General features: G+C 41.5%; 3 protein-coding genes across 5 annotated transcripts; 1 reads left to right on the top strand and 2 right to left on the bottom strand.

Annotated features, from left to right (window-relative positions):
* Nucleotides 1-2,046: 2,046 nt before the first annotated feature.
* On the bottom strand, nt 2,047-9,645 carry bcl7a (BAF chromatin remodeling complex subunit BCL7A). Its single transcript, XM_070850832.1, has 6 exons — nt 9,467-9,645; nt 6,634-6,715; nt 6,328-6,424; nt 5,718-5,867; nt 4,241-4,344; nt 2,047-3,256 (listed from the first exon to the last, which is right to left on the bottom strand). The coding sequence occupies exons 1-6, from the start codon at nt 9,643-9,645 to the stop codon at nt 3,182-3,184; spliced, it is 687 nt and encodes a 228-aa protein (XP_070706933.1). The 3' UTR covers nt 2,047-3,181.
* Nucleotides 9,646-9,735: 90 nt separating this feature from the next.
* eif2b1 (eukaryotic translation initiation factor 2B, subunit 1 alpha) lies at nt 9,736-16,020 on the top strand. 3 transcript variants are annotated; one of them, XM_070851166.1, is made up of 9 exons: nt 11,590-11,909; nt 11,996-12,097; nt 12,811-12,947; nt 13,712-13,828; nt 14,191-14,303; nt 14,394-14,462; nt 14,552-14,627; nt 15,633-15,758; nt 15,838-16,020. In XM_070851166.1, exons 1-9 carry the CDS (start codon nt 11,897-11,899, stop codon nt 15,991-15,993), a joined length of 909 nt encoding a protein of 302 aa, XP_070707267.1. In that variant the 5' UTR covers nt 11,590-11,896; the 3' UTR covers nt 15,994-16,020. The 3 variants fall into 3 exon arrangements, with proteins under 3 accessions (XP_070707266.1, XP_070707267.1, XP_070707265.1); XM_070851165.1 differs by lacking the exon at nt 11,590-11,909 and adding an exon at nt 9,736-9,894 and having other exon boundaries at nt 15,633-16,020; XM_070851164.1 differs by having other exon boundaries at nt 15,633-16,020.
* ddx55 (DEAD (Asp-Glu-Ala-Asp) box polypeptide 55) lies at nt 15,987-22,435 on the bottom strand. The gene is made up of 14 exons (XM_070851163.1): nt 22,242-22,435; nt 22,100-22,150; nt 20,833-20,919; nt 20,660-20,751; nt 20,469-20,531; nt 19,782-19,931; nt 19,500-19,689; nt 19,326-19,408; nt 18,590-18,721; nt 18,402-18,494; nt 17,765-17,879; nt 17,095-17,263; nt 16,717-17,009; nt 15,987-16,246 (listed from the first exon to the last, which is right to left on the bottom strand). Exons 1-14 carry the CDS (start codon nt 22,347-22,349, stop codon nt 16,085-16,087), a joined length of 1,788 nt encoding a protein of 595 aa, XP_070707264.1. The 5' UTR covers nt 22,350-22,435; the 3' UTR covers nt 15,987-16,084.
* Between the last annotated feature and the right edge of the window lie 847 nt (nt 22,436-23,282).

A 23,282-nucleotide genomic window follows, 5' to 3' on the forward strand; every position in this document is an offset into this window, starting at 1 on the left:
CGACCACCATCTACTTAAAACAACCCCACTTCAAAAAATCAGAACTATCCCTTTAAGTACAACACTTTATGAAACTAGTTCTCCTGCTAATAAACCAGATTTAGTGAAATAATCCTGTTTTATCTTAAAATCACACAAACGAGCCACTTAAAGACAAACGTCAGCGACATAAAAACACTGAACACAAACACCAAAAAAACATTTTGTGAATTTTATTAAGAAAACAAAACCATTGGACATGATAAAAACCAAGCACTACTGATGGAATAAATAAGTCAAACCAAACCATAAATCTGTACAAGATCTAAAGTGAAACAAAATGGTCCCAAAAAAAAAAGAAAAGGAAAAAAAAACAAACAGATTTTATATCTCACAGCTCTTTTTTTAAAAACACAGTTATGAGCAAACTATAAGCAATCGGCTCAATCAGGTGAAAGCTACAACATAAGTGAGATTTTCTTTTTAAACTGAGTGTACAGAATGCGGTTTATAACTGTTAATGTCAATACAATAGCATTTTAAGTTCCAGCGCTGCTGGACTGGGAATGAGGTATATGCTAATCCATCCTCTGAACTGAGACAATTGTCATTTTTTAGTTTCTTTTCTCTCCATCCATGTGAATGCTGATTTGCTGAAGTCTGATCAAGTAATTCTGTCGTTAACTACGTCTGCAGCTCCTCGTGTGTTATGAAGTGAATTCGGTTTACGGTGATTCAATTGATTCCCATCACGTGTTCACGAGTAAAATATCAGTGAAACAAAATCTTGTGTGTGTGTGTGTGAGGATGTACGTTAGAGGTCACAGGTCTGAATCCGTACTAGGAAGTTCAAGTAAGTTGCACAAATCTGCACAAGAACCGAGAGCTCGATGTCGCACGCGTGTGGATTCAGCCGACAGACAGCACCTTGAAGGAGGATTAGGACCAATGTTTGAGCTAAAAGACCCTTCGGAGCTACAGAGACACGTGCAGGTCGGAGAGAAGTAGTGAGACACGGAGCACGCACACAGATGACGGGTGAGTCGGTGACGGCGGACCAGACGGGAAAACCGGCCCCGGCGACTGGTCGGGCTTCTGCTTTCCGAGCCACCTGAAGTGGACGCGGCGCAGCGGACCAGGAGGTCTGACTTCACATGGTTGAAGATGTTAAAAAGACCAGAAGAAGAAGCCTAAGTACTTCTGGGTAGTGTTCAAACTCCAGTCACCAACTGTTTAAAGGAGCAGTTCCACATTTTTGGGAAATAAAGTCACTTTCACGCCTGTACGGTAAAAATGAATCTACAGCCAGGAGGCTTTAACCAGCACCTCTGAAGCTCACTGATCAACAATCAATATCTCGTTTGTTTGTTTGATCCGAAAACCAAAGTTCTCCCTCAGGACGTCCGACACTTTGCCACATGTAAAACCATAATTAGTCATTTTTAGACTTGAATTAAACAAACAAGACGCTAATTTGAGAACTAAATCCAAAAACCAGCACCAATAATCAACATGTCCGGCCTCATTTGTTTAATAAAGCAGCCATGATTAATCGATTAGTTGTCTTATGATAATCTATCGATTGGAGTGATCCTTAAATGTGAACATTTCCTGGTTTATTTCCTCCTCTTGTGACAGTAAACTGAATTGTGGACAAAACACGACATTTGAGGACATTTTATGAACCAACTAATCGAGAGTATGATCAATAGACTAATCAACAATTCAAATAATAGTTAGCTGTTAAGCTGAAGTCTGAAAAACAAGTAGAGGTTTTATGGGAGGTCGTGTGCCAGACGGGGGGGGGGGCAGTGACTTCCTTTGTGAAAGCATGTTTTTGTTTAGTGAGCTGTAGAGCGGCTGGTTTGACAGATCCAGGCTAGCTGTTTCCCTCCGTTTCCAGTCTTTATGCTAAGCTAAGCTAAGCTAAGCTAAGCGGCTCCTGGCTCTAACTTGGTATTTAACGCACAGAAAAAGTGAATATTTCCCCCAAACTATTCCTTCAAAGAAAAACCAAACTGTTGTAGTTGAATATAAATATTGGAAACAACTACTTAGTGACGAATATAAGGCAAAAAACACAAACAAAAAAGAAAACAAACAAAACAAAACATGGCACCAAAGTTGTAATTCAAAACCTGCTTGACCTAAAACGTGTTTTTAATCGCAGCAACTCAAGGCACACCTTCAGGACCTACGCTACCTACGCCCGACTTCACTACTCATCCGAGAGTTTACCTCGACCAGTACCATCATCATCATCATCTTCTTCTTCTTCTTCTACGAACCACAAACTAACTCACTTTTTTTTTTTTGTTTTTTTAAAAACGCGTGAATGGAGGATTTTTCATGGATAGAGAAAAAAGACTTCCACTACAGCAGCAAATCTATCTGTGATCGATTGTGACATACCATAACAGTGCATTGACCCTCCTGAGAAAAAAACCCTAAACGTTTCCTAAACAAATATAGAACATTAGTCTAACAGGAGGCGAATCGGGAGGATTGAAGTGACGTGGTCTTAGGGTGGAGGTTCCCCCCGCAGCCGCTGATCTGAGACCAGTTTAGCCTCTTGGGTATCCTGAGCTAAACCATTAGCAGTGAAACGTTTTTAAAAAGCGGTCTCAGAGCAGCGCCGGGATCGACCTCGTCCTAAGCTCAGATCCCCAGTGTTAACTCTTCTAGTCACAGATGCAGGTCAGTGTTTGTCGTCTGGCCTGGGCGGTGGCTGGGCTCGGCTGACGGCGCCGCCCCGCTGGTCACGAGTTGGGGGTGGGGTGGGGATGGTGGGGGGGTTGTTGTTGTTGTTGTTTTTGCAGCCCCGGGTTCAGAGCTTCTCTTGGCATTAGTGAAAAAAGTGTGGAGAACTGGAAGGAAGCACGGAGGGGGACCAGTGAATAGAGGTAATATCCATTCTCCCTCTGTGGCAGAGGAGTGTTAGGGCAGAAGGTGGCAAATCGGAGGGGAAACAGCCGTCAGGAGGAAGAGGAGGAGGAAGAGGAGGGGAAGAGAGACGTCCATTCTCCCTTTGGTGTAGTTGGGGACAGACGAGGTGAAGTGGGGGAGTGAGAGGAGAGCTGGTGTGTCCATTAGCCCTAAATCATCTAGAGTTAATGGAGGGACGAACACAGGGAGGGAGGAAGAGGAGGAGCAGGAGGAAGAGGAGGGTGGTGAAGGAGAGGAACGACTCAGCCCCAAACATTTAACTCTCCTCGAAGTCCTGAGACGAGGACTCCTGTTTGCTTTTCTTGATGGGGGGGCCCTCCTCCTCTAGGTCCTACAAGAAGAGACAAAAGAATCAGAGAAATGTCCATAAAAACAGTTAGTTATATCCACTGTCAGGCTCAGAGTGTTATTCTAAGTGTGTGACAGCATTATGGAAAGGATCCCTACAGAGAGAGACCTGGAAGATCCTTTTGGTTTAACCACAAACAGCCGGTATATCGCTCTTTGCACACACACCAGACTACATTGACAAAAACAGTGATTTTACTTGTTGAGTTGCTGGTCTTCTGCTGCCTCGATCGGTTAGTTTGTTTGTGTTATTGTGTGTTAGACGAATATTATGTTGCATACAAACTAACCCTTTAAAACACCAAAGTCACACTATAACACAAATAAACTCACCAATTGAGGCAGCAGTAGACCAACAGCTCCTGTGTTCTGTGAGGCAAAATCCCTGTTTTAGTGAATGGAGTCTGGTGTGTGTGCAGAGAGCGATATAATGGCTGTTTGTGGTTAAACCAAAAGGATCTTCCAGGTCTCTCTCTGTAGGGATCCTTTCCATGATGCTGTCACACACTTAGAATAACACTCTGAGCCTGTCAGTGGATCAAACAAGCACTTTTCATGGACCTACTTCGATGGTGTTGCAGCCATTGTAGCTTGTTCACGGCTGCTGGCTGAGGAGATCTACTGGACTAATTCCCACACTTTTTGTTCCTCTGAGTCATTTTGAACGGCTGCAGTGGCTTCGTCAGCCAAGTGATGCAAGTAACAGAGTTCTGTCTTCTGGTATTAAAAGTGTTGAATATACTTGGTGGTTTAGAAGGGACTTATTACTAGTCTGTCGTGTAGAGGTTACAAGACGTCAGCGGTGGAGGATTAACATTTAAAAATGGCCGGTTTGTGGTGTAAACATCACAAATAAAATAAACACACTCACTGTCAACAGTTTGTGTCTTTATAGAGGTTTAATATATAGTTCTATGTGTGATTGAGCGACACGGATCCTGAGAGGAGATGCGAGTGTGTTTTGTACCTGAGTGGCTTTGCTGTCCGAAGAGTCCTTCTCCCCCGAGGACAGGCTGTCTCTCTTGGCACTTTGTGCTCTCTCTGAGGTCTCTGATGACGGGGTGGTCTTACCTGAGGGGGGGGGGGAGACACATCAACACAGTGAGCTCAGAGGAGGACTGAGCGGTGGACAATACAGGTGAGGTGTGGTGGCTGCACACTTTGCTCTCTGACACTTTAATGACACGCTGTGGTCGTGTGAAGGAACTGCACGGTAACACGGAGCTGAAGCTAAAGGTCAGTTTAGTTTGAGCTGCACGGCTGTTTGGGCAAAAACAATCTGAAGACGTCACCTCGACCTCTGGGAAATGAGCTGAGAAGAACCTAATATTGTCTCAGTCACAGCGTTTCCTGCTTTATTTATCTCACCGCTTTTATTCTCTCGGTGTTTAGCGAATGATAATTGAGTGCTAAATTTGTCCCGGGGCTCTTAATAAGACGAGCACGACCTGTTTCAAAGTGTTAAAGTTAGAAGTTTTCAGCTAAAGAGACGTCTGAAGACACCATCTATCGCCACAAAGGAAGGAAGGAACCACAAAGGTGACTGAGCCGAGTATTACGACCGCAGTATTACGACCTGGGTGACATTCCCAGCAGTTTTCCCATCACCTGGTTACTATGGTTACTGTGGCTGGCGGAAAAAAAGAAAAAGGTTGATGACTACAGACGATGAAACTTCAAAAACAAGATCTTTGAGACTCATTTTAAATCTTCCACTGTGATTTTTTTTAAAGTAGAAGTCCAACGTTTACTTTACTGTTCAGCCCTCTAATCAACATGCTGCAGTCTGTAGTGATCACAATCGATCACAAGCGGACGATCGAGGACGATTATAGATCTGATCGATCAGGACGCTCTGTCAGCAGTGTGTACACCTTTACGTCCTGGGCCACACGGAGGACCGCCTACTACAGCGACATTAAGGCGACTTTTAACTAGTTATTATAAAAACCTGTTGAATCTGCTTCCTGATGTGCATTTGGAGATGTTTGAGTGGATTATAAATCCTACAGGTCTCTTTTCCCCATTCTAGCCATAGTTTGAACAAAGGAGTCGTTGCTACTTAAACATTTTAGATTAAATGTCCTTAGTCTTTTATAATCGGTGAGATGTGGTGACGATCAGATCACCAGAGGTTAGCGGCAGGCGGTAAACAGCCCGAGAGGTGCAGGTCTGAAAGGGGCGTCTGAGAGCTCGAGAGAGGGAGCGCAGAGAAGACCTCGAGGGGGGAGCAGCGAACTGTACACCCTCCAGTGTGTGTGTTTAATTATGAGGAAGTGGTCATTTTGATTATATTTCAGAATGATGTCGACGTTACAGGAGAAGAAGAAGAAGAAAAACAAAAACAGGAAGTGGCTGATCAGCTGTACTGAAAGCTGATGGTGGTAGATACAGCCATCTTTTAAAAACTTGTGTGTGTGTGTGTGTGTGTGTGAGTCTCTGACCCCTCTTGCTGTCCGGGCTCTGGTCAGTCTTGGCCTCGCTGCTCTCGCGGTGAGACGTGGCGGTGGGCTCTGGGGTGGGGCTGGTGCTACAACTGTTTTCCTGTTTCACTGGGGACGAGTCGGCGATGGAGCTCTGGTTGCTGTTGTCATCTGGCAAAGACAGAGAGGAAGAGTCACTTCGGCTGGTTTTTATCGTTCTGAGTCAAACATTGATCTCAGACACAAAACATACTTTTTTTTAATGGTTTTTGTTTTGAATTATCGGCTAGTGTGACATTAGTACGTCACTGTTTATAGAAGAAGCATAAAAGTTTAACTGGGAGCTGCAGAGAGTTTAATTTGATACCAATGAGCAAACAAAACCAGTTAATTAGTAAAAGAAGAGCTGAAACATGTGGCTGCATTCAGAAGGAAAAAAAACAGATAAATAAATCTGAAACATAAATCCTCTTGCTGGAGGAGTTTCAAAAGGATGCACGGTGCTATTTCATATTTTTCTCCTCGTGAAAAGACCAAACACACTTCAGGTTCTAGACTTTAAAGGATTGGTAGACAATAAGAGAAACGCGGGTCGTCGCCGCCGCCGTCCTTGAAAGCTTTCATCGCCTACCGTGCATGTCCATCATCCCCGGAGAGGAGCTGTTCTCTGGAGTCGTCAACTCTGAGCCGTATTTCTCATCTTTGCCTTTCTTCTTATTCTTGTTCTTCTGCAATGAGAGAAGAGAGAAAAGGCGCTAAAACAACTCCACTCGGAAGAAGTCGACATGTAACAACAAAAGAAAACAGTTTTATAAAGTGTTTACAGGAGAAAGAAAAGCTGAACGTTTAGTTTTGTTTAAAACATGCTGCTACACTTTTTGTGGTTTGCTGACGCTGACGATCATTACAAACTTCACGTTAAGGCTGCTGGACTCACGTCGTCTGATTTGGGCTCCGTCACCGGCACCCACTTGTAGATGCGAAGGGACGTGTCTCCAACGGTCACCCATTTCTTCTCCCTGTTCAGGAGCAAAAACCACACAGTTAAGTTATCATTATAATTATTATTAATTATTAATGTATATGACACTTATAAATAAATAAAAAAATAAATAAATAAGGACAAAATAAAACAGGAGAACAGTCAAATAATATAAGAACACGTAAAACGGCTAAAAGTGAGGAAAAAATACAGGCTAAAGTAAAAATTAGGAAGATAAGTAGCAGATAAATTGTTTAAAATTATCTCTCGATAATCCAGAGTCAATTATCACATCGACTAATTAACAGCTTTGTCAAACCAGTAACCCAAAACCCAAAGATAAAACATTAATGATGATGAAAAATCAGCGAAAAACAACAAAATTATTATATTTCAGAGGCTGGAGATGGTGATTGTTTGGTATTTTTGCTCAATAAATTCTTCAATTAACAGCAGGAAGGCTCAGAGTGTCTAAACACCATTATATTACTGCAGGTAAAACACTTTAGGGGCTTTAGGAAATTGTGAGGGGAATGTTTTTTCTCAGTTTTCTGACATTTCATAGACCAAAAACCAGTGATGATGAAAATAATCAGCACAATAAAATACAAAATAATACATAAAAATGCAATTAAGTGCTCGTTAGTTGCAGCCCTAAATGATTTAGTATCAAAAATGGTTAAAAAAAAAACAAACAAAATGTCCTTCAGAGTTTCCTTAAGCTGATATGTTCAAATGTCAGTTGCTGATTACTTTTATGTCCAATAATCGATTAATCAAGTAATTATTTTAACTCAAATGATGCTTTAGCCACAGACGCACATTAGAAATAACGGTGACAACATGCAGTATGAAATATATAATCAATATTTATAATTATTCAGCTGATTATCTGGTTAATAAAATGTAAGAAAATAAGGAAAAATGCTTATTTTGTTCAATCAACAATGAAAAAACAGAGAAAGTATTCAGTTCATTTATTTCAGTAAAAGCAAAAATACTGAAATATAAAAAAAAACACAAGTAAATTCATAAATAAGTATTATTTACATTAAAAAATGTGCTCATTACATTGATCCTTTATATGGTTCATCTGCTGGGTAGCTTGTGAATTTATTTATTTATCTATAATTTTACATTATAATGTGTTAGTTAATTGTATTTTCTGTTATTAGTCTGAATATTCAAACTTCCTTATGTTATAGAATAAAGTAGTGGAGTAAAAAGTAGAATATTTAGCTCTTAAATGAAGCGGAGTAGAAGAATAAAGTAGCAGAAAATGGAAAATACTCAAGTGAAGTACAAATACCTCAAAAGTACTCATAGTGAGTACAGCAGTTGATTATAATACCACTGTGCAAAAAGTACTCATTATGCACAATGGACCACTTCTGAATAATATAATATATTATAATATTAAATTAGAATTATTGATGCATTTTTGTGTTCATCAGTTTGACACATGTGGAAAGTTTTTAAGATAATAACATTCACTGTTAGCTTCAGATATAATCATATTAAAAAAAAAAAAAGCACAAAAAAATGACTTTACATTTTTTGTTATCTTTATGAACAAAAAATAATATTAAATTCGGCTAATTTTTATGATCTGAAAACAGCTTTACTTTTATTTTCTGAGTCATTTTAAGGCAGAGATGGAAGAAGTACTCAAACTTTGTACTTTAATAAAAATAGCAATACAACAATATAGAAAGTACTGCAAGTAAAAGTACTCATTATGCACAATGGACCATTTCTGAATAATATTATAATATATTATATTAAATTATTATTATTATTGATGCATGAACGTGTTCATCACTTTGACACATGTGGAAAGTTTAAGCTAGTAGCATTCACTGTTAGCTCATGTTATTGTGTATTAAAAAAAAAGCTCAGAAAAAACAAACCACAGACGGAAAATTACTTTAAATGTTACGTGGTGTATTTGCAACACAAAAAGATAAATTCGGCTCTTATTTAAAACTGAAAACAACAATTAAATTAACGTTATTGTCAAAAAACATCCAACTTCTACTGACTTTGACCTGGGGATGTTTGATTAAACCACCTGATAAAAAAAAAAAAAAAAAAAAAAAAAAAAAAAGAAGCATATAAATCCCACCGCCGGGCGGGGTTAGACAGTTAAATTGGACAAAATATCACATTCTGGTGGTTAATGAGTGCATTTTCTGTGTAAAATGTGTATTTAAATGTCTTTTTTTGGTGTTAAACGTTTAGTCTGAGTCACTACGTGTTCAGCCATGCACTACTGAAGCCTACTTCCCTCTCCCAACCCCCACCGTGCCTCATTCTCTATCAGACCTAAAGGGCGACTCAAAGCGCTTAATTTAAAACTCCAGACGGACTAAACTACTCCGACTCAAGAGCGCCGTCGTCAAATTGTTTCCAAGTCGGGAGTTATTGGACGTTTTCGGCGGCTAAAACCGGGCTACAGGCTCGGCAGCCGGGCGGCAATGGCTTCATGTGACTGCATCGAAATGGCTTCTGGGTTCAACCCGAGCCGTTAGAGAAACACCGGGTACATGTTGGATATGTTTGATTTATCTGCCTCACGACGGACGGGGTGGTGCACCGCACTAGTGCGCCCCGGTGCACCTGAGCTGCAAGTACATCTGCCGTGAATCCCGTTCAGAAAATTTGTCCTTTTCTCTCTCAGTTTCCTCCCTCAGTCCGTCTCCTTCCCTCTCCTCCCCCAACAAGCGAGCCTTTCTCGTGTTAGATAACGAAGACCGCTTTTTTTCCCTCTTTCTTTCCCCCCTCTTACCATTTTCGTACTTTCTCAATAGCGGCCATAACCCTCTTGATGTCATCTTTCGCCCTGCTCCGGGTCTCGGCTCGGACCGACCTGCCCGACATTTCCGCGGTGGGTTTAATATTTTTAAAGCTCGCCGGCAGTTCAGACACAATGCAAACAGTAGAGCGCACAGAGGAGCCACTGCGCATGCGCGGGCTGATGTAGCACAGAGACAGGAGCCTGAATGCAGCTGCACCGGAGAGAGCAGCCTGCCTGTCTGCCTGCCTGCCTGACTGTCTGCCTGCCTGCCTGACTGTCTGTCTGCCTGCCTGCCTGCCTGCCTGCTGGGGGGGCAGGAGAACAAAGGGCTGCAGCCGGCCTGCAGGCACGCACCTCCGGGGCCGGGACCCCGGGAAAAGTACCACTACCACGCTGTAAAGATACTTCTGCATGGGCAGGTAAAGTACTAGTACCATGCACTGTAAACACACTGCAACACAAGCAGGTAAAGTACTAGTACCACACTGTAGAAATACTACTACATAAGCAGGAAAAGTACTAGTACCACACTGTAGAAATACTACAATATAAACAGGAAAAGTACTAGTACCACACTGTAGAAATACTACAATATAAACAGGAAAAGTACTACTACCACGCTGTATAGATACTTCTGTATGAGCAGGTAAAGTACTAGTACCATGCACTGTAAACATACTGCAACACAAGCAGGTAAAATACTACTACACTGTGAAAAGACTACTTTATCAACAGGAAAAGTACTAGTACCACACTGTTAATCTACTGCAACACAAGCAGGTAAAGTATTAGTTAAACACTGTAAAAATACTACTACATCAACAGCAAAAGTACTAGTACCACGTTGTTAATATACTGCAAAACAGGTAAAATACTAGTACCATGCACTGTAAACATACTGCAACACAAGCAGGAAATGTAGTAATACCACACCGTAAAAATACTACTATATCAACAGGAAAAGTACTAGTACCACATGGCAAAAAGTACTACAAGATGAGCAGGAAAAACTACTACTACTACTACACTGGGACAATACTACAGTACAAGCAGTGTTAGAGCAAGTATTCAGGGCTGGTACCTCAGGAAAAGTACTAGTACCACACTGTAGAAGTACTACCATACAAGCAGTAGTGCCATGCATCCCAACACTTTTGGTTATTTCTGATCTTTCCTTTAGTGCCAACATCCCCAAAGTATTCAAGATGAACAAAAAATGTAGTTTCAGTGAAGTTTTATCTTTTTATTTATCAACTGTCCAAAACTAATAATCTAGAATCAGCGTCTTGTTTTATTCAAAGATAAAGTTTGCAGTTCATCTGCTCACCAGCTTGGAAAAGGACCGAACTTGGATAAAATCAGTAGAAATTGAAAATGACCACGTTTCCCTCTGGTGGCATGAATCCAAACTGCAGAGTATCAGTACAACTCCTACAGAGTACTAATGATGAGATAGATGGAAACTTTACATCTATTGATCAGTTCTGATGGTTTAGTGACAGCAGGGTTTGGATCGAGTCTATTTACATTTGTGGATGTAAAATTTACCAAGAATTTTCTTAATGATCTGCAGCTAAATACTGTAGAAAATATTTCCTAATACTTTACTTTAAGTCTCTCTATGTAGTGTTTATAATCAGTGTGCATTAATTTGACAAGTGGTTTCTAACTCAATTTAAAATTGTACGCTGCTATAAAGACATTTTTTTTAGTGTTTATCAATGTATTGTATTTGTCTGCAATTCTAATTTCTGTAATGAAGACACATTTTACATTATTACGGCTGTGTTGCACTATAGTGTCTTCAACTGTTTTAGATTAAATGATATACTGCTTTATAAATGCTTAAAGTAAAGCATTGCCCCATTTTCTTATTCATAAAACTCATAAAATGTGACAGCAAACTAAAATAAATGAGTGTAAAGACGGTGGGAAAATAAATAAAAGAGTGCTTGTCTGTTTAAGTTACTAAAATCACGAGCATGCACTGTTTTTAGCCCCAATATTTCCAACAAATCCATCAAATCTGAACACATTTTAATTGTTTTTTTCCGACAGCCCTTGATGGGGTCACGTCGTTGAGAGAGGAAAACGTGCTACGTCATCTCTTCGCGACAAATCACACGCACCTCACTTGCGACATGAGCTAACGCAACCCCGTTGCAAATAGTGATAACAAAACTTTCCAGACATCCTCAAGCTAATTTTTGTGGCAGTTTTGTGAGGAGAGTGACTGAAATTGCTGGATTAAGGGCGTTTATTTTGTTTATAATTGGATTTGAACGAAAGCTGCCGTTTCGTGGGGTTAGCAGCTGTCTCGTGTCAAAAAACCGACGGACTGACAGAATTCCACCAACATCCACCGTTATTTGTTTTAACTCTAAAGACTGCGGCTGTTAGGCTCTTTTTTAGCGTTTCAGGATGAACGAAGAAGGTACGTTGTGTCAAGTTTTACACTTCGGCTCATATTTTGTGGCCATTAACGCAGACATTATCCCTGTTTTCTCCGTGTTTTCACAGAGCTGGTGGAGTACTTCAGGGCTCAGATGAGGAAAGACCCGGACATGGCTTCTGCTGTGGCCGCTATCCGCACTCTGCTCGAGTTCCTAAAGAGAGACAAAGGTGTGCTCATTCACTGCATCATTCAGCTGTATTGGTACTCTGTGAAAATACCATCCTACAACTAAAAGTCCTGCATCCAAAGCAGCTAACTTATGATCAGCAAAATATACTTTAAGTTCTCCATGTGCAGCAAAATGCTCCCTGACAGTGTTTTTCTGTTACATCTGATGTTTCTGGATTAATATCACTGCTGCACCAGTGTGTATGTTGCATTTTATTGCTGCAAATGTTTAAAGTTGAGCTTATTTTGTCTACTTTATATACTGTTGGGTAGTTTAATCTACAGAAATGCACCAGGGTCTATAGGACCATCATATGTTGTAGTAGTAAAAGTCCAGCTTAGAAAAAAAGCTTTGAAAATGCATTTTCAAGCTGATCCAAGAGGGTTTAAAATGGTTTATTGTAGTCTATGAAGGAGGAGAGTTCTCTAAACAAATTGTGAATGTTTTATCCCAAACATTCACATTCAAAATCACCACATTTGGAGATTCGTGGTGTTTACTGGACAGGAAGTGTGTGAAAAATTGCGATCTATTAAGTAACTGAAGCTGTCAGACAAATGTAGTGAAGTAAAAAGTACAATTTTCACCTCTGAAGCAGAGGAAATACTCAAGGAAAGTCCAAGTACCTAAAATTTGTACTTAAATGAACTTAGTTTAATTCCACCACTCCTGTTATGGACCTAAGTTGACAAGCTGTTGGTGCCTCCTCAGGAGAAACTATCCTGGGTCTGAGGGAGAGCCTGACGTGGGCCACAGACTGCCTGACAGGAGTGGATTCCTCTGTGGCCGTGTCCTCGGGAGGAGAGCTCTTCCTGCGCTTCATAAGCCTCACATCACTGGAGCACCAGGTGGGACACCAGCATGCACCACATCACACCTTCACTTCACTTCAATGGGCTGCATCAGCATTTTAGGAACAATGGTGAAAGATAAAGAGCAAATCTGCCCAATCTGGACAGTGTACAATAATTAAAATTGATTTGTTAGCTGTGTCTGCAGTATAGCAGCATGTCCTTCATCTATATCCTTTATCCCCTAATCACATTTTCACTAGATCACTCAGTATTTTCAGTTTTGGGCACCAAAATGTAATTCACACGTAAGAGATGCAATAAAATGCAGCTTCAGAAGTCTGAGTTGCCCAAATACTTGAAAAAGTACTACAGAATTAGTTTTTTGTTTCCTGGACAGTGTTTTCTTGCTGAGATACTAACAGAAAGAGGAACTTATTTGCTAGAAACACTTAACTTGATCTGACTGGGGCCACCAGGAAAGTCCACATGTTGTTTTCAGGACTAAACATCTTAGAATTTGACTGTTATAAACACAAAAAAACCCTAAATAATAACCGGTTAAGCATTCTCCACCTTAAGTGCTTATGCTGAAGTGTAGACAAGGCGTTCAAACAACAATTGGAATTGCCAGAAAATGTAACTGTAAATAATAGGTGACATTTTGTGTTGTTTTTTTTAAAAAAGCTGGAAAACTGTACAGAGTTTGGTTGGTGCCAAATAGAAAACAGAGACTTTTGGGGGCTCGTTTGAGTTTTTGAGTTTTAAGGCCTCCACAGTCTACAAGACAAACTCTTAACTTTTATTCCTCTTTCCGTCAGGATCTGTCTCGCTGTAAGAAGGTGATGGAGGAGAGAGGAGAACTATTTCTAGAGAAGATCTCGATGTCCAGGGCCAAAGTTGCAAAGCTGTGTCACACCTTCATCAAAGACGGAGCTGTAAGTATCTGTCCTACATGCATGTGTCAGCTGATTTATAGTTCACTGTTATTAATCCATGAAGCTCTCGTCAGTCAGTGAAAGGTTTGAAAATGTGTCGGCGAATATTCTGCATTTTCATTTCGTCTGCTTTGTTTCGTCTCTGGTGTTTAAAGGCTTTTAGACAGAAACACAAAGAGAGCAGCACAATGTTCCTTTTCATTAAACCGGTTAAGCAGCACTGAAGGTCGTTATTATCCTCCAGAAAGCTGCGTAGCTGTGAGTTGGCCTGTGATTCTGGGATCTTTAGACGTTCAGCCCACTGTTTTCACATACAGTATTTAAGCAATTCAATGACAAACTGTTTCCCTCGTCTCTCCCAGAAAATCCTGACTCACTCGTACTCCAGAGTCGTCCTCAGGGTTCTGGAAAAAGCTGCGGCTGAGAAGAAACGCTTCTCTGTCTATGTGACGGAGTCGCAGCCTGACTCAGCTGGGTGAGTGAATAGTGTCAGTAAACGATGTCCTAGTTTCATTCTGTAGGGGACACACACACTCATTGAATCATTTTTCTTTTCTTTATTCAGGCGACAGATGGCAGAGGCGCTGAGAAAACTCAATGTTCCAGTAACAGTAGTGCTGGATGCAGCTGTGGGGTAAAAACATCTATTTTTTAAAATTTAAAAACATGTCGTACATCGTCAGCGTGGACTGACTCAGTGTGTCTTTGTGATGTTTTTCTCAGGTATGTCCTGGAGAAAGTAGACCTGGTTATTGTTGGTGCAGAAGGAGTCGTGGAGAGCGGAGGGATCATCAACAAGGTGCGTTTCACGAGTGAATAGTCAGAGGGTCTGTAGCACAAAACAAGTCCAAGCAAGTCTGCCTCTGTTTGGATTAAGACCGGAGATCCTGGATCAGTTGTATTATGTGTTACAGTTCTACTGCGTTGGGTCCAAACGAACCCTTTACAACACCCAAATCACACAATAACACTAACTGATCAAGGCAGCGGCAGATAAGTAAAATTACTGTTTTTTTGAATGGAGTCTGGTGTCTTTGAAGAGAGCGCTATAATGGCGATTTCTTTCCAAAATATGTTTAGGTTTAAAAATACCAGTTATACCTAGACTGTTTTCCAATCCAGCCACAAAGGGCATATGAACTGTCAGTGGTCCAGTTGGATTGTGGGTAATGTTAAGCATGAGGCATTTTGATGAGGAAGAGCAACGTATGGAATAAAAGCTGCTTCTTCTGCACAGAACATCATAAGAGTGTGAAGCTAAATCAGTGGAGGACAAAGATGGAACCCACTAACTTTCACATAAATGTCATTAATACTGTCTGTAATCGGTGTTGGAACAAATAATCAGATCCTTATTTATGGGACAATACTGCAGTGTGAAAATGCTAAACAAGTATTTTAAGCTTAAGAGTCAGTATTAATCAGCTAAATGTAACTTAGGTATTGAAAGTAAATAGTACTCTTATGCATTAGCATGTGAGCACTGCAGTTAAAGCTAATTTTAACTATTTTATTTACTCACATTACTCTAGAAAATGTATAGAACTAGTTGGCTTTTATTAAAAAACATGAAATGATGGCAGATTTTCACTTTTTATAAGAAAATAAGGCTTTTAGGAGACAAACTTTAGACAGATTTTTGATGTGTTTGCACTTACATGAATCTACAAAATGACTCAGATGTCAGATAAATGTAGTGGAGCAGAAGTAGGAAGTATTAGAAAATGGAAAAATACTCCAGTAAACGTGCCTGGTTACTTTCCACCACAGCTTGAGACCTGAATGTTTGTCTTTGCTGTTGCAGATCGGCACGTATCAGATGGCCGTGTGCTCCAAAGCTCACAACAAACCCTTCTACGTCGTGGCGGAGAGTTTCAAGTTCGTCCGCCTGTATCCGCTCAACCAGCAGGACGTGCCGGATAAATTCAAGGTTTGGCGTCACAGAGTTTGGTGTCATGACTTTTACTGTTGCTGTTTGTTTGTAACACGTCTTCTCCTTTCCGCCACAGTACAAAGCAGACACCCTGAAGACCGTACGGAACCTTTCAGAAGAGCATCCGATGGTGGATTACACGCCTCCCTCCCTCATCACCCTCCTCTTCACCGACCTGGGAGTCCTCACTCCGTCTGCTGTCAGCGACGAACTCATCAAGCTTTATTTATAACTCAATAAAATCCATTATCAAAAAGGTAAAGAAGTATCAAAGGCGTTTGGATTTCATGGAGTTCTGTTGAGTTTTACTTGGACAACACAGACTAAACGTCCTCCTCGCTGTCATGTGACCGTCCCTCTGTTTTGTGTCCACTTGTTAGCTGTTTCTCAAAGTCCTCCTCGCTGATTTTCCCCTTTTTTAGCTTCTTGAGGAGCCGAGTGTCATTTAAAAGCTCCTTCACATCTTCCTCGTCCACGTCCGAGCCCTGCGGGGACAGAAGATAAGATTTATCACAAGATGTAACAGTCACTGATGGTAGGCGTTTCAGTTGTTGCCCTCAATCATTATTTAATAGTTTTTTTTTTAACGCAGCAAGTGCAGCTCAGGTCATGTGACAAGTCTGAACCAATCAGCTGCAGAGGACCTGCTTACTTCTGGTTTAAAGGTCGGCCACACTGCGGCTGAAAGAGCGGCTGATTGTACTCGTTAAGAGACACCAGGAGCTCTACGACCTGCCAGGTTGTGCTAGCTAGCGTGTTCGTGCTAGGCTAAACATTTCCTGTGTGGTTCTGGTTGCTTGGTAACGGCAGGTGTCTTGGATAAAAGGATGACGGCTGCAGGGCCGGCGTTTCTCCACCTGTTTGTAGAGACAACGTCTGAACGGCCGCTAACTGTGTGAACTAACTGTGCTGTGTTTTGTAGCCTCTTCACTGCCCCCTCAGTGATCAGATATACCTCATCGTGTTTCCTCTTGGCCGCCTTCTTTTTCCTGCGTTCCTTTTTGGTCTTCTGTTTCGACCAGGACTTATTCTTGTCAAAGTGTCTCTTGGGAAACGGAGTCCTTTCTTCCTCTTTCTGCTCAGCCAGCATCTTCCTTCTCTGTTTCTCCCTGTGCTTGTCCTTGTAGCGGATGGTGTCGGTGTCCACGTTCATCTCGGCGAAACCAGGAAGCGTTTTTCCCTTCAGCTCGGGCATCTTCGGCAGGCGAAGGAGGGCGAAGGCTCGAGCGAGGGAGGCGAAGTCCAGATCTGGACGAAGACACGTAGCACAATTGTTGCGTTTGTGCTTTAAAACATACTGCAGACGTGGATCTAAGGTGGAGGAGTTTTCTACCTTTGACTCTGAAGATGAGGCTGCACTCGTGTTTGGCGTAGGCCTGAACGTATGAGACGAAGGCTCTCATGCCTCGGTCGAACATGGCGCGGTCTGCCAGAGACATGGCCTTCACTTTGGGCAACACGTCCACAACATCAGCTATCGGGGGCATCCTCTGCAGGGGGCACTGAGGAAACAACAGGAAGTGAGTTTTAGTCGAATCTCTCATCCAGTGTGTCCACTTCAGTAGCAAATATCAACAGGGAAACCATGTGACCACCATTTGTGCATCTTTAATCATGGTTCTTTAATTTAAGTACTGTTCTTAAAAGGTAACGCTGATATTTTTAAACCACGGCCCTATTTTAACACTAACAAACTAACGGATTGAGGCAGCTGTAGAAACAGCAACTCCTGTGTTCTGTGAGGTAAAATTACTGTTTTTGTGAATGGAGTCTGGTGTGTTTGGAGAGAGCGATATAACGGCTGTTTCTGGTTAAATAAAAAGGATCTAACGGGTCTCTCCTTGTAGGGATCCTTTAATTAATGCTGAGAGTTGCTCGTCTACCAGACTGTTTAGCTTGTTTGTGTTATTGTGGGACTTTGGTGTTTCACAGGGTTCATTCAGAAGTCCTGTGGTTTGCATCAATATTGATTGATTTTAGGATTTTAATACTAAACAACTCACTTTCTGGTTGATGGACAAAAAATTGACGTAGGACTCCTCCATCGGCAGCAGAAAGACGAGGGCGTTGCCTTGATTTCCGATTCGTGCCGTTCGCCCACATCGATGAACAAACGCACTGAGACAGAAACAAAAGGGGAAACAAACAACATCTGTAAGATTAGAATCACTGAAATTAGCTTTAAATTCATTTCATACAGCATGTAAACAAGTCTAAATCCATAGGATATCATTCTTTGTGTGTTATTGACCAGAAACTATCGTGTATCCATCCACCACTTAAAATAGTCCCCAGAAAAAGCACTATTTGCTCCAATTTCTATGAATTTAAATGAAACTTTCTTTTTCCAGAAATTTGAACTATATATTCATAACTTGTTTTTAAATTAATTGATGAAAATAGGTTAAAAGTTTATGTATAGTATATAAAGTATATGTAAAAAAAATCCTGAAACAGCTAGACTCTAGTTTTTAATCAGAATTTAATCAATCTGGAGCAAATAGCACATTTACTGGGGACTATTTTCAGCCGTGGATTGATACACTATAGCTTCTGGTCAACAATGGAGCTCTACGGCAGAGAGGAAGAAGAAATATATGGTTGTGATACACACACAGTAGTGTATAACCGCTCACTCACCTGGCGCTGCTGGGAGGATCATACTGCAGCACCCAGTTCACGTCGGGGATATCAATGCCTCTGGCCATGACATCTGTACACACCAATATCCCGCTGCAGCGTAACACACACACAGACGAAGACGAGTGTCAGTTAACCAGCAGACACAACTGGATCTATTGTGCCAGCGCACGAACACCAAATCTCACCTTTTCAGGGCCCGAAAGTCGGCAAAGATCTTGTTGCGTTTGGTTTTCATCTTGCCGTGGATGCAGTGGACGGTGACCTTCTTGACCAGCGTCTCCAGGGCTCGACCGTAGTACTCCACACAGGCACACGTGCTGATGATGAGATGGCAACAAGTCGCCTCGGTGAGTAACTACAGACCTGAAGAAGAACTTTTTAACCTAAAGCAGATATGGTGCAGAACCAAAGGGTAACTCAGGTATTCTTTAGACCTGAGCCCTATTTTTTACATATTGTGTAACCAGACTCCATTGACAAAAACATTAATTTTACCTCGCAGACCATTAGAGTTGCTGGTCTACTGCTGCCTTGAACGGTTAGTTTGTTTGTGGTCTTGTGTAAAACTTTGGTGTTTTAAAGGGTGAGTTTGGATCCAACACAATATTTGTGTTAGACACTATTTCACAAGGAAACTAACAGATCGAAGCAAAGGGAGTCCAGCGACTCCTGTGTTCTGTGAGCTAAAATGACTGTTTTTGTCAATGGAGTCTGGTGGGTCTAAAGAAAGTGACGTAACGTCTGTTTGTGGTTAAACCAAAAGGATCTTCCAGGTCTCTCTCTGTAGGGATCCTTTCCATGATGCTGTCACACACTTAGAACAACACTCTGAGCCTGTCAGTGGATCAAAAAAGCTCTTTTAGTGGACCTACTCTGGGACACAGTGTCATTTCTATAAACGTTCAGTCTGTCCTAAAGTACCTGAAGAAGACCAGATTCTTCTCATGCTTGTGTTGCCTTAGAAACGCCACAAGCTTGTTGAACTTGTCCTCTGCTCTACATATCTGAAAGGAGAACAAGAATTTTGGCGTCATTAGTGCAGTTTAGGCTTTGGGCTGATTGATGGGAGACGGACGTCGAGCCGAGCAGACGCACCGTGTAGTAGTTGGAGAGCCTGGAGGGCGTTTTCTGGATGCTGGTGGCAGCCACACCCTTCTCTTTGACGGTGATGCGCACCGGGTTCCTGAGGCCGGCCCTCACCAGCTTCTCCAGCTCCTGCGTCTGAGTGGCTGAAAACAAGCCTGTGCGCCTCTGTTTAGGCAGGTAGCCCAAGATGGTGTTCAGACTGGAAACACAAGCAAGAGACGCTGTTAGCGACACAAGAAAACATATGTGCGCTCATTTCTTCACCCATAACAACAAAAACTTAGTCCATACCTGGCCTCGAAGCCCATGTCGAGTAGTCTATCGGCCTCATCGAGAACCAGAACATCGAGACTCTTGACTGAGCTGGCCAAGTCCAGACCATCGGACTTCCTCCTGAACATATCCTCCAGACGGCCCGGTGTCGCAATCACAATGTTTGCCCTGAAGAAAAGGAGGTTAATACCACTCTCAGAACTTCAGTATTTTCAAGCCTGGGCCCTAGTTTTACATATTTTGGTGTCTAAATGACCTGAAAGATCCTTTTTATGCAACCAGAAACAGCCGTTATACAGCCCTCTTAAAAGCCACCAGACTCCATTGACAAAAACAGTAATTTTACCTTGCAGAACACTGGAGTTGCTGGTCCCTCGCTGCCTTGATTGGTTAGTTTGTTTGCATTATTGTGTGTCACTTAAATATTGTGTTGGATCTGAACTAACCCTTTAAAACCCCAAAGCCACACAATAACATAAACACACTCACAGATTGAGGCAGCGGTAGACCAGCTACTCTAGTGGTGTTCAAGGTAAAATTACTGTTTTTATCAATGGAGTCTGGTGGCTTTGAAGAGAGCGGCATAACGGCTGTTTCTGGTTAAACAAAAAGGATCTTTTTACTCTTTTAAAAGGTCAGACTAAAATGTTATTGTTAGAACTAATCAGTCTTGTTTTATATGACTCACACCACCACATCACATACCCTTGATCCTTGAACTTCTCCACATCCTCTATCGGGTTAGTGCCACCAATCAGTAAAATCTGCCTGAAACACACACACACACACACACATTAAACATTAAAACATGATAATGTGAAATAAAACACTTTTTGACAAAATAAAACCACTTTGTTGGGATAAATTCAGCTCCTCTTTTGTGACTTTGTACGTACGTAAACTCTGGAAACTTCCTGATGAACTGCGCCATCACTTCGCTGATCTGCAGGGCCAGTTCTCTCGTGGGAGTGACCACCAGGGCGCCGACCTGCAGAGAAACACTGTGTGTGTAAACCGCCAACGCTCTCAGGAGGTTTAAAAGCTCCAAAGTCGTTGGTCTCATCCTCACCTGCATCTTCTTCAGCTTTTCCTCCCTCTTCAGGAGCAGCTCTATGATGGGAATGACGAACGCCAGCGTCTTTCCGCTCCCAGTCACCTACAAACACACGACCTTTAGCGAGCGGCACAGGAAACACTGAAGGATTTGTACTGAGGTACAGTGTTTGAGAAAATATCCTTGTTGCACTTTTACTGGTGTTGAAGTGTTGCAATACTGCAGTATTTCTTGCAGTAATAATAAAAGCAAGTACTCAGAAGTACTACAGTTAAAATACTCCATTACGAGTAAACGTACAGAAGCATCATCAGCTAAATGTACCATAGAGTTTTATAAAATATAAATATATATGAAATGATATTTGTTATTACTAACAAACACGTGTTGGGATATTTCAATGTTGCAGTTCTACTTTGTGTACTACTGGGTAGATTGGTACTGTAGTACTGCATCATATTATACAACAATATCATGTTTTTTTAAGAGAAAAGTAGCTAAAAAATGTAGTGGAGTAGATCTATACAGGAGCGTTACACTGAAGTACTACAGCAGGGGTGTCCAAACTACGGCCCGCGGGCCAACTGTGGCCCGTGGTCCAAGTTTCATTGGCCCGCAGGAAATTCTAAAACTGTATTGGAATGCGGCCCACACATGGAACTGTGTTGTACTTCTTAGTCTCACCACTAGGTGCAGTAACTGTCTTGAACGAGGCAGCTTCTCTATAAAATGAGTAATCGAAGAAGAAATGTGCTACAGGTGACCCAAAATGGCAGAATTAAGGAAACGTAAGAGAGCAAGTGAGTGTTGGAAGTTTCAGACGCGTGTGCGATGAGAGCACAGCTGATAACTAATGAAGATCACTTCTGCATTACGGAGGAGCTGCTTGATGTTAGCAGGTTAAAGAGCACCACGACAGGTGAGGATGTGTTTGAAGCTGTGCCAGGTGCAGTTGGCATGATGGGACTTAAATGGGACGAGCTGTGTGGAGGGATGAAGGATGGGGCTCCAGCTGGGACAGGTGAGCGCAAAGGAATCTACGGTGTCCGCTGAGGGTCAAGAAAGTGGAGGTAAGGCTGTTAATTTGAGCACCAGGGCTCTAACACAGACTATTTCAAGCTTCCCTCTCTGATGCTGATGCTGGTGCTGCTTCTAGTGAGTGGCCCTTTGTATGTTTTTCTGTATGTGGACACCCCTGTTCTACAGTAAAGAAACAGTATGTTAACATTATACTTTACTTAAATGTATTTATTTATTTATAATGAACTTTATTTGTACTTACCGCCTCAGCAGCCACATCTTTGTTCCGCATGAACAGCGGGATACAAGCAGACTAGGAGAAACACATGAGGATAACAGTGTTTATTCCACTGACATGAGATGTTCGGTGTCCGCTGCAGGCAGGTCTGAAGAGTTCTTCTTACCTGGACAGGTGTCATGTGGGTGAATTTCAGCTCCTCGAGCGTTTCTAAAATGTTGTCGTTGAGTTTAACAGGTAAACTCTCCCACGTGCCGTCTGTCGTGTTCTCCATGCTGGGCTTTTATTCCACCATTAAGTGTTTACAGTATTATGCTAACGCTGCTAGCCGCCGCTGCGCTGCCTCCCCTCTGCTCTCCACGCTGCTCCGACTTCCGGGTACGCTGATGTCTACAAACCGGGTAGGAACTGGAGCACGGCCATGAGAATCGTTCCGTGCACTCGTGTATTTTTATTTTTTATGTGTCTTTTTAATTGAAATAAATAATATAACAGTGGTGGAAGAAAAAACAGTGCATTTACTTAAATAAAATTACTCATTAATTAATGATTATAACGTAAATGTTGGTGATTTTGACAGTTTGTGATAAACTGGCACTGGTGGAGAAAGTATTCCAATGCTTTACTGTGGTAAAAGTATTAATATCGTGCCATAAAATACTCTGTTACAGGTAAAAGTCCTGCGTTGAACAGTATTATCAGAAAATTGTACTAAAGTAAAAGTACTCTGTGTAGAAAAGTGTCCCCTGTGACTTGCTGTATTATTATATATATTCTATCAATAAATTATTATTCATCATCATTGATGGAAAAGCAGGATTTTACTGTTGAAGCTCATTTTGAACTATTTAGTATCAAAGCTGCAGCTGATGATTATTTTCTCTATCAATCCATTGATTGTTTGTTTGGTTTGTAAAAATGGTGAAACTAGTGAGAAATGGCTTCACAAGAGTGGCTCCTTCACAACGCCTGCTTTGTGAGCATAAAAATGATCAGTAATAATTAGCTAAATCTATTGTCTGGCAATTGTTTCAGCTGTACTTGTACATTTTCATATGTTAACATGTCTGCTACTTCTACCCAGTTTAACCGTCTAATCAAGTTAATCTGTAACAATGCATCATAATTCATAGGTTTTTGATGGAAGATCTTAATATACAAAGGTCAGTCACTTGTAAGTTGTCAGTAAAGAGTAAAAGACCTTAGT

This window comes from Pempheris klunzingeri, chromosome 19, assembly GCF_042242105.1.
Source record: "Pempheris klunzingeri isolate RE-2024b chromosome 19, fPemKlu1.hap1, whole genome shotgun sequence".
NCBI classification, from domain to species: domain Eukaryota; kingdom Metazoa; phylum Chordata; class Actinopteri; order Acropomatiformes; family Pempheridae; genus Pempheris; species Pempheris klunzingeri.